Here is a 10,946-nt window from a genome sequence, read left to right on the forward strand (position 1 = left end):
ACCCATCGGATCGCCAACGGCGCAGTAGACACATCCACACCGGAAGCACACTGGACATCGATCTCATCTTTCATCCAGCAAACGGCAAAGGGTACCATTGGACTGGCGCAGCCCCCAAAGAAGCAACAGCGTTTCATGGATGATCAGCTACATTCCTGGTCGGAAGAGAAAAAACGGTTGCGACTGCTGATAACTGCAAGTAACCGTTAGGGATCCACAACAAGTGGCTGATCTGAAGCATCGGCGGAACACCCACTCACACCGAATCCGGCTGCGACCAAAGGAACTAGCATCGAATGAGCTGGACGCTCGGGCGAGGGAAGAAGAAGCAAATAAGGATACAGCACAGATGTTTCATGCAGTCCATCTACTCCAGCGACAAAAACAACAGCCTATCACTGTGCATAAGACAAGTAGACAAGTAATACAGCCAGTCTCAGTAGCCATCCAAATCACCGACCACTTTTCTAAGCTGTACACGCCAGAGCCTGGTGCACTGTTGCTGCGGCGGCCGGGCCTTGCCGACCAGGATTGCGCTATTCAGTACCGCCGGTTTGAGCGGCCCATTTCTGAGGCAGAGGTGACACAGGCAGCTGGAAAGTTGAATAATAGCAGGTCAAGTGGCCCAGGTAACATGCCAGGGTAGCTGCTAAAGTACTCACCTGCCCTCGTCTACTCCTATATCACCCAGGTCCTCAACTCTGCCGTCGAGACAGGCCTACCCCTGAACAGCATCGGTAGTGGGTCGCTTATTCCGTTACCACCTGGCAAATCAAGGGGATCAGTCGCTCACCTACGGCCTGTGGTTTTACTCATAGCGCTCAGGAAGATTCTATCATTGATTGTGCTGCGGAGGATCAACAAGGACGTCAACAACTTCGTTGCACACACACAGAGTGGTTTCCGCCCCAGCAGAAGCACCACGGACGTTGTGTGGTCATACCGATGGTTGGCGGCTTGATGCCAACGCTATCGCAGTGCGCTGGATATCCCAGGCATTGATATGTCAAAAGCGCTTGACTGTATAAGCAGGCCACGGCTCATCTCGGTGCTGGGATCGTTCTTGCAGCCGCGGATGAATTCCGAATGATGATCAGTTACTTCCTCCAGGACACCGTACTGCGGGTTGTACTCCCATCCGCTAAGGGCCCGTCATTCCCCACTCTCCGCGGCACACCCCAAGGTGACTCGTTGTCTCCTGTTCTTTTCATTGAGTACCTTGAGGGTGCGCTGCATGATGTTCGGCCTCTTCTTCTACCACGTCCCCCTGCCGATATCTCCCTGGGATTACCAACTGAAACTGCCTACGCCGACGATGTGCATTTCGTGACTACTGATGGTGAGAGACTGAGGACCCTCCTTCCAACCATATCCAACACTGAAGCTCCTCGAATGGGATTTGAAAGTGAATGAGACAAAGACAGAGCACACGCACATCGAACGGCACACTGATCGCATCGAGGAGGAGTGGCGAACCACCAAGAAACTCGGGTCCCTATTTACAGGTGATGCCGAGGATATGCTACAACGACAACAACTGGCAACTGTTGCCTTTGGTAAACTCTGGACGCTGTGGATCCGTAGGTCGCTAGTTTCGGAGGATCTCCACATCCGGCTTTATAATGCCTTTGTGCTCCCTGTACTCTGCCACAATTGTGCAACATGGGCACCAACGAAACAGCAACAGAGCCGTATTGAGGCATTCCACCGAAAACAGCTGCGGGCGCTAATCGGCATTGTGTTCCCGAATCGGGTCAGGAGCGAGAGGCTCTATGAGCGTACCGGCGCGGTTCCTCTCGGTATTATCATCTTGAGAGCTAGGTGGAGGCTCTTTGGGCACGTCCTCCGGCTCCCGGCTGACTCCCCACCATCACTGGCCATGGGAGCGTACTTCGCAGAGCCTCGTCCAGCGGGCTGGAGGGGACGACCAAGACACACACTACCAACGCTACTACAAGATGATGCCAAGCGGATTGGACTCTCCTTGTCAAGCAAAGTCGATCTGGAGGCGTTCCGTGCCCTTGCTGCTGACCGGATCGGTTGGGTGGGCATCTGTGCCCGAGTGGTGTCGGCACCCTAGTTTTTTGTCTTCTTTTACATTTCTTCTTTTTTCTGAAACTGTTGTGGTCTTTTGTATCTATTCGAAGTGGCTTATGCGAACACTTTTGGCTGGTTTGCATGATTTGCGTGCCCATTAATGCAGCTGGAGGCCATGCTGATGTCTACGCGAACAAGCACATAATAATAAATAGACCTCTCTACATACATGTACGTTGTACTTCTTTCTTCTTTATCAGCACCGTAGTACTACAGTCCATTCACTGGAAACTGGCACCCTAACTTTTTGGTGTCTATGTCACATAGTTGTAGATATCGTGAAAACAACAGTACATCCTGCATTGTGTGACCCGTGCCTCCTTGCCACATTTGAGGCCAGAAAAGTCCAAGAACAGGGAAATATAAATTCAGCCAGGTTTTACAAAATTAGGACAGGTATGCCATGGCAAAATGTATGGAGAAGCAGATCCAAAACCCTGATTTTTGAGATTTAAAGTGGGTTTTTGATCCTCAATTCGGCCCAAATCCGACTTTCAAAAGCCAGCGGGCCAGTTTCCGATGAATGGACTGTAGTGGCGTCACCATGTACCAGTAGTCTGAACAAGGGAGCCTAGCATCCCGGGCCATCTGCCGGGCATATCTCGTGCAGCCCGGTACCGTATACCGTACCATCTCGGTCGAAAAACTCGGTCAAGCAAGTCCAGGCCTCACTATGTACTACACATACCATCAAGAGTACATAATCAAGAGTACATAATGTACTCTTGATACCGGGGCTGGGAGTCGTAAAATACCGGTATTTACGACTCCCTGGTTGATACCATCAAGAGTAGATAAACTTGTTACTTGATACCATGCATAGGAGCCGTACTCCGTGACCATGGTGACGATGGCATGGCTTCGCTGCAAGCTAAGCTTTGCATTAGTCCGAGCTAGCGTGATGTGCCTTCGCGGGGCAAGATCATCATCCGCACACCGTGTCACCAGGGCCTAGGGACCCCGCGTCTCAGGCCTAGTGGTAGCCGAGGCACGTGTTTCCTTGCAGGACTGTTGAACTAAAGTCAGACATGTACTACTACTAGTACATTTTTGTCTAGAGGTCTAGTCATGTACTTGTCATGATTCTTTTCTATTTTATTCTTTTTACCAGGCGTGGGCCGGCCATCCCCTGGATTATCAAAATGGGTGCCTTATTATTTTCTTTTTTCTTTCTTTTTCTGTTTATTCTTTTTACCAGGCGTGGGCCATCCCCTGGTCTATCAAAATGGGTGCCTTATTATTTTTCTGAGTGCAATAAAAAAAAAAAAAAAAAAAAAAAAAAATGCATACTGCGTACCGGTATGTGGGGATCGGGAAGGGTATGTGTAGCCTGTACTCAGAGAGAGTCAGAGCCTTTACGGCTCCGTGTAGCTACGTAGGGCTCCCTGCACTGCCTGCCTGCGCCTGGCCTGGCCTGGTAGGTCTAGAAAAAAATGGAGCAGATCGACCTGCGCTAGAGCTACATATGTAGAGCTGTTGTCAATGCCGATTTGAAAACATAAAACAGGAGTAGCGTTGTGTGTTCAACTACGGTAATTACTTTCAAAATACATTATTATCAATTTTGGTTTGGGCATTCATCAGTTTGAGGAGTTGTGCATGTGGAAAATTCTTTTCGCCCTCGGAGTTTCGCAGGCCATACTTTGAGAGACGGAATTCGGTATGCTGTTCTCTCTCTAGAACAGCCATGGCCCAAAGTGGACGTGCCATCGCCCAACCTCGCCAAAAACACAACATTTCCTACGTTATTCGTGACGAAGTAGAACCTGATCACCGAGGTGGCGTGAATTGCCTCCGCTACGACCATCACAAGAAGCGGCTATACACAGGTGGAAGGGATGCCATCATTCGCGGGTGGGACCTGTCTTCCGTTCAGGTACTGCTCGCTTGTTTATTTTTGACGTTCCCCTATGGAAATTCAGTGAATTTTATATTCTCGGGAGCATTTGAAAACAACCCAAGTTGCGTCATGTAGACAATGACCTTATTGCCAGATTTAATATTTTCTCAATTAAATTTCTAAGATCAAAATTGGCTGCTTTGCGCTTGGATTCTAACTCTCATTCATTTTAACGTTTTGCGTATGTTCGTGCCTGTCGCACCCGACAACCGCAAGCCAAACGCTGTAAGAAAGTTGCACCACATCACTCAAAGGTCGCCTTCCTTCAACAGCATTATGGCCTGCCTGCCTTGTTCATCGCGCCTATCCATACAGCATCCACGGCCGCCGATGTTCTTATTGAAAGCAGCGGCTCACTGCAGCTATACCCTGCAGCTATACCGTAAAACCTGGTGTAAACGTCCACCCCAAGGTGCAAGCAAAAGCAGTCGTTAAAGCCAGGTGGTCTTTAGAAACAAGGTTCCATACATTCGCGGCATATCGGATTGTGCACATACTTCCATGACTGTACTCATATTGACAGGTGTGGAGCATAGAACACTTTTGTGCTGGCAAAGCACACATTGAGTTTCAGACTTCACTCAGGTGTATGCAGTACACCCTGCTCCGTCACTTGTCACTTCTGTTGACTGCATGCCGTAGCTTCTGACCCACTCTAGCCCTGTTGCAGTCAGGCCTGCCAGCCAGGATTGCACCTTTGGCTAGTTTTGGTCGCTGTATGTAGGGCAGATATGGCTCTTGGTACACTAAAATCCGGTCGCGCAACGCAGGTGGTCGCTGTTCCCGGTGCAGTTTCTATGCAGAACTGCCAGTGCATGGAAAAAACAGTTGTTGAGAACAGGTGGTCGCTAATACCATAGGTAGCTGAGTCCAGGTTTTACTGTATTATAACGCACTGTAAAGAAAGCGCCCAAAGTGCAGCTTTCGGAGGCAAAATTTCGTTTCCGAAACCTTGGTTATTCGTCCGAATCTCATCGGGTGGAAGTGCAGCTCACTTTGTTGCATGGTTTCGTTAGACTGCTCGCTCCGACTGGCGTCCTGCTGGTCTAGAGACAGTATGTAAAATGACCTGCTCTGATCTGTGTGCTTGTTGAATGCTTGAGCAGAAAAAGAATGCGGTGCAAATGGAACACCACACGGACTGGGTCAACGATCTCGTCGTTATCGACAACGGAAATTTAGGTACACTTTCTGTTCAGCTGGGGCCGGCACGCACGATTCTTGTTTGCATCTTTGCCACTCATTTCGTTCTTTCGTTCGTGTAAGCCTCGGCATGTTGTATGCTGTGCTGTATATGTGTGTAATCAAGAGTAGATAAACAAGAGTGTGCAACTCCGGATCTCTCCTGCACAATCTGCAGATACCCCCGCCCACGGCGGAATTTTTTGTTGACGTCACCTTTTTCAGAAGAACGCGCATTTCGCCGCAGAGCAGTGTGAGAGCACGTGCTGGGCACCGACCTTGTAGTGTAAAGCCGGCCAAGAGCACGAGGGAACACTTTCCGAAAGACTCGCAGCTCGTGCGTCGTCGAAAAGATTACGTCAACAAAAAATTCCGCCGTGGGCCTACCCATCCGCGAGTTGCACACTCTTGTTTATCTACTCTTGGTGTAATGGATATCCGTCCTGTTGTGTGTAGCATAGCGTGAAGCATTGGTTGTGGGCGTTGGCTGACTGGTGTGGCTGTTGAAGCTATTCTTGTCTCTCCCGCTGCAGGACTCTACAATCATGTTGCAATGGGGTTTATGCATAAAACATGGCCGCCACCTTCCCGAGGGGCAACTTGCCCCATATTTGGCAGGTACAGCCAGTTGTGGTACATGTGTGGGTATGATCGTACACAGTCTATGACCTTTGATGCAGGATTGATTGGTATCGCAGTGTGCACCGTTTTAGTGGACCTGCCCCTCAAGATCAAATGGCAGGAGTATTATGCGTAAACCCCATTCATGTGCACTCGTATCTCTCGTATCCGGCCGATCGGATACTGCCCAAAAGTTTGAATTGTCTGTAACTCAGAATCACATACGTTTCAATGCGGAAGGGCCAGAGATCTGGCATATAACGTCACTATTTCCACTCAAACTCGCCCACAAGATGCCCGGTAGACCGAGGTGCCTGTAACTTCGAGGTCCGGATGAGAGTGATATGAGTGCACTAACAAAGGCGGTGTATAGGAGTGCAGGGTGTTTGCCTTCGCTGATTGCCACAGCATGCTGGACTGCATTTTTTTTGTTCTGTTCCGTACAGTAATGTCAGGCTCTTCGGACACCGCACTGAAGATCTTCAGCACCCAGTGTGGAACATGCCGGGTGTCTCTTAAGCCCCATCTTGACTACGTGCGTGCGCTGGCGTACGCCGAAGAGGCCAACATAGCCATATCAGTTGGCCTCGATTCGCCCGTCTACTTCTGGGACATTGGCACACTGACGAACATCTCAAAGATCGCTAAATTTGATTGTAAGCGGCTTTTGACAATTTTACTTTTGTTCAGGGTATGTTGTGTGACGTAACCCATGGTGATAAGACAATTACCAACTGAAGTCTCTCTATAACTCTTGTGCCGGCTTTGCTTCTTCTCTTTTTATTGCACACAATACAATATTATTGTCCCCTGCACCTTGATCCTTGAGAGTGGTAGCGTTCCTGCTTGTGCGGAAAACTCAGCATGACCGAGTTTCACTCGAGCCGTGAATTTATTCTTATTTATTGTGTCCCGAAAAACCCTACACACGCCATTCTCAAAGCAAGTGGTCTCTTCGCTGCACATTACTTATTTCTCAATCAAATTTTCGTCCAGGAGCCATCATCAGGAATGTGTAGTGAAGTCGGAAGTGGCTGCAGTGAGTTAAGAAAATATATATTGTGTCTCCCCGAAATTTAAAAGAGACAGGCTTGGCTTGAGGATTTGCATGGGCTCGCTTTAAATATTTTTTTAATCTACGTTGCATTGCAACTTTTGTAGCGTGCTATTTCAAAGACGAATGTGTTTTGTGCATGTGTTCTTCAGACAGTAAGCTGGTCGGTCACAAGAAATCTGTGTACAGTGTGGCGTGCAATCCTGATCGCTCGGTTGTCGTCAGCGGCGGCACTGAGAATGTAAGTGACCGAACATGCCAGCAGCATGCGTTCATGGCTTCATGCCTGCTTACACAGCTGTGCACTTGTGTATGCCTTGTCCGTATCGGGTGTAGATGGTCTGAAGGGTTTGCACGCCAGAGGCTTTAATACCTGGCGAATACATGCATGCATGGGGGGCCTGGCATCTATCTTCTCCTTTTGTTCTCTCTTTTCCTCTCTCTCTCCTTTCTCTCTCTCTCTCTCACTCCGTGTGTACCTCTTGGTGTGGGTGTGTTTTTGTCTGTCTGTCTGCGGGGGGGGGGGGGGGGGGGGGGGGAGAGGGATATGCATGCATGCATGTGTGTGGAGTCTTGAGTTGGTATCAGCTGTGCATTTCTATGTTTTTTTTGTAGATTATTCGAGTCTGGGATGGCCGGTCCATGAGCAAGGTTTGCAAGCTACGAGGTCATCAAGACAATATTCGTGCACTTCTTGTCAGCGATGATGGAACACAGGTACGAACAGGTCTGTTGGCAAGCAAGCTACCGTTTGCTGATTTTTCTGAAGCCATGCATGCTTGGATGTTACTCGGGTGTTACTAGGATGTTTAGCCTCGTTTGGACTTGCTGAAGTGTGCTGATCTGTGTCAGCTCCATACACACAGGCATCCTACAGGTACCTTGCCAAGACAAGCGGTAGCTTGCCACCAACTCGTGTTCTTTGCACGTGTTTTTGTGTGTGTTTCTAATCAAGCCGAGTTAGCCACTGCCCGAAGAGTGCTCAGAGCTTTCCACACGGTGTGTGTGTGTTTGCGTGGACCTTACCAAGACAAGCAGTAGCTTGCTGCCAACTCGTGTTCCTTGCACGTGTGTGTGTGTGTTTTGTGTGTTTGAAATCAAGTCGGGTTAGCCAATGCCCGAAGAGCACTCAATGCCCGTACTAGGCAGAGCTTTCCACACAGTGTTTGTTGTGCGTGTATGTTTGCGCGCGTACGTGCTCGGGCATGCTTGCGTTCTTGGTGTCGTACGTGCAGTGCTTGTCCGGCAGCTCTGACGGCACGGTTCGCCTTTGGTCGCTTGGCCAGCAGCGCTGCCTTGCCACCGTGCGTTGTCACGAGAGTGGCGTGTGGACGATGCTAACTCGACCGGACAACTTCCTGCACGTGTACAGCGGTGGCAGAGACGGCAATGTCTTCCTGACCGACTTGAGAACGCCGGACGCTTCCGAGTACATTCTTCACGAGAAGGCACCGATAACGAAGGTACTGAACTACTGTATAATACCGTCCCCCCCCCCCCCCCCCACACACACACACACTCTTTCTCTTGCTGCGTTGCTCCCGGTGCTTACCCGTTCGCTTTGTGTGTGTGTGTGTGTGTCCATGTGTGTGTATATGTGTATGTGTATGCGCGCTTGCGTTCATGTGTGTGTGTGTGTGTGTGTGTGTGTGTGTGTGTGTGCGCGCTTGCGTTCATGTGTGTGTGTGTGTGTGCTTGCGCATGCATACGTGTGTGTGTTTTTGTTTGTTCGTGTATCTGTGAGTGCAAATCCAGTGGATTTGCAGGTTTGCGTGCTTCTTTTGCGACGGCCGTATATATATGGTGTGCGTGCATGCATAATTATTATTATTATCATTTTGCTGAGGTGTAACAGTGTGTGCACGTTCGTGGATGTCTTCCACTCTGCGGTGCATCCTGGTGACTTGCTGTGTGCTTGTGTGTTCGTCTTCTCAGATTGAAATGGATGCTGATCAACGGCTATGGGTGGCTACCAGTGAGTCTTCCGTCAACCTATGGGTGAGTCAACAACACGAATGCCAGAAGCTTGAGAATGAAGATAGCCGGAATGGCTAGGATGAAGGTTCCCCAATGCTTGAATATCTTGCCGAAAATGTCTTGCATGCCTGCATGATTGACCTTCCCTGGGCTTGTTACGTGTTACCGGGGGGGGGAGATGATAAAGGTTCCCCAATTCTTGGAATATCTTGCCGAAAAGGCATGGCTGCACTATTGACCTTCCCTTGTTTGTGACGTGTTGCCGGGGGGGGGGGGGGGGGGGGCAACAACTGCCTGTTTGGGTCACCCATCTAAACAGAAAGCAGCAAACCAAAAATGTGCTTCTCTTGGTGATATTTTGTTTATCTTACAGGACCCGTCATCTAATGCTGACATGACTGAGCCGGTAACGAGCACGACTACAAGCAGCAGTACTAGTAATGGCCTGGCTTCAGGCACTACCAGCAACGGCCTGGCTTCTCCTGGCGAACTGCCTCTGCTCAAGCGCCCGGGATTTTCAATCACAGGTAGGTGACGACTGTTGGGTGCGCATCTGCCTGGGTATGCAGCCACACCAGGCTAGCCGTTTTCCACTCCGTTGAGATCTTGTTACAATCCTTATGCACTGTCAGTCTCCCATCAAGGGATTTGTAGTTTTAGACTACTACAAACAACGCACCCCAGTGTGGTGAGAGTGCTCATATAGCGCGCGGGAGTGGCGGGGTGGCGGAGTGTAGTGCATAAGATAACAGCGGAGCAAGCCTAGTTTGTTGGTGTAACACTGAGCTTCATGCTTCAGTGTAATCACCAGGCAACATTCTAGATGGTGTTGATCCTGGTGGCGGTGTACGTTCAAGAACAGTGGTAGGGTGCTTTGTGCTAGCAATGGGAGTGTTGAGGAGTGAGTGGTCCTGGATGTTGTGCTAAGCTTTGGATCGTATAGTGGCAGGATCAACACCATCCACCATGTTGCGCTGTGATTACATTATGAGCATGGAACTAAGAGTTGTAACGAACTAACCTGGGTCCACTGCTGCGCTGCGTATTTTCAGAGTATGTTTCTAACAGCCCAGAGCTAAGCCTGTCACCGTACGACGTAGGGTCAGTAGTCGACATGAAGTCATCACCTTCTCCTGTTGTTGCGAAAGTAGCAGCGCTTCATGTCGCCCCATTGTGCCAGCAAAGTCCTGGCGCCTCTCTGCTTCTTCTTACCCAGGGGTGATAGAAGTTGCAGGCCTACTCTTAGTGGTTTTCTCCCAATAGTTCCACTTTGACTTACTCTTGCCGTAGCGTTCCAGTCTTCCTTTTGCTCATTCCAAGATGTACTTTCCCTGCTGGGTTGTATGGATATTCGCTGCGAAAACTGCTGCTTCTTCTTCAGGCAGGCTTGGCTCGATTTGTGTTTGGTTTTGGCGAATGCTTATTGTAATTCTGAACAACTGGCCGCACCCTCGTATTCCAACAGGTGTCTCCTTGTTCTTGTCCCTATGTGCTTATTGTCAGTTGGTCTGTTTTCTCAGAGAGCTCGTTACAATTGGGTTTGTGCGCTATGCCTGTTGTGTTTGTATGTGTGTCTGTGTGTGTGTGTGTGTGTGTGTGTGTGTGTGCGTGCAGGTGCTCCGGCTCTACTCAAGACGCAACAGCTGGTCGACCGGCGGCGAGTCCTGACCCAGGACACCGACGGTTCAGTGGACATGTGGGATGTGTTCCAGGTACGTTGTTGTTCAATTGAGATTGGGTCATGCAAGCACTGTGTTACGCCCGAGCACGGCGAGGCTGAGCCGAGAAACAGGCCATCATTTCACCATCAAGGTCCTACTCTATGGCGGCTCTGTTTGGTCTTACTTTCTTCTGTGTTCTTGTACCAGTTCTCTTCCTCACTCTGGTCGTTTTTGTTTTGGATGTGTTGCTTTTCGTTGACAGGGCAAGAAAATAAAATCCCTTGGCAAGGTGAATTATGATGAGGCGGTCGACGCTGAGCAAGGAACGGAGAAGGTTTACGTGCCAAACTGGTGCACGATCAACTGCAGCACTGGTGTAAGTCACCGGGTTTCTGCTCTGCTTCCTCTGCGCCTGTTCTGACTGCCTGCCAACTGTTTGGAGTTGTCTGTATTT

General features: G+C 49.7%; 1 protein-coding gene across 1 annotated transcript in view; it reads left to right on the plus strand.

The window, feature by feature from the left end:
• Positions 1 to 3,531: 3,531 nt before the first annotated feature.
• LOC135809800 (WD repeat-containing protein 48-like) overlaps positions 3,532 to 10,946 on the plus strand; it is a 25,191-nt gene continuing 17,776 nt past the window's right edge. The window contains exons 1-10 of the mRNA XM_065323226.1: positions 3,532 to 3,973; positions 5,104 to 5,179; positions 6,247 to 6,456; positions 7,007 to 7,095; positions 7,470 to 7,571; positions 8,090 to 8,317; positions 8,790 to 8,852; positions 9,205 to 9,358; positions 10,446 to 10,543; positions 10,755 to 10,868. Coding sequence (XP_065179298.1) covers positions 3,785 to 3,973; positions 5,104 to 5,179; positions 6,247 to 6,456; positions 7,007 to 7,095; positions 7,470 to 7,571; positions 8,090 to 8,317; positions 8,790 to 8,852; positions 9,205 to 9,358; positions 10,446 to 10,543; positions 10,755 to 10,868 — 1,323 coding nt within the window. The 5' untranslated portion in view covers positions 3,532 to 3,784. The remainder of the gene's footprint in view (positions 3,974 to 5,103; positions 5,180 to 6,246; positions 6,457 to 7,006; positions 7,096 to 7,469; positions 7,572 to 8,089; positions 8,318 to 8,789; positions 8,853 to 9,204; positions 9,359 to 10,445; positions 10,544 to 10,754; positions 10,869 to 10,946) is intronic.

The sequence above is a fragment of the Sycon ciliatum genome, chromosome 2, assembly GCF_964019385.1.
Source record: "Sycon ciliatum chromosome 2, ocSycCili1.1, whole genome shotgun sequence".
Classification (NCBI taxonomy): Eukaryota; Metazoa; Porifera; class Calcarea; order Leucosolenida; family Sycettidae; genus Sycon; species Sycon ciliatum.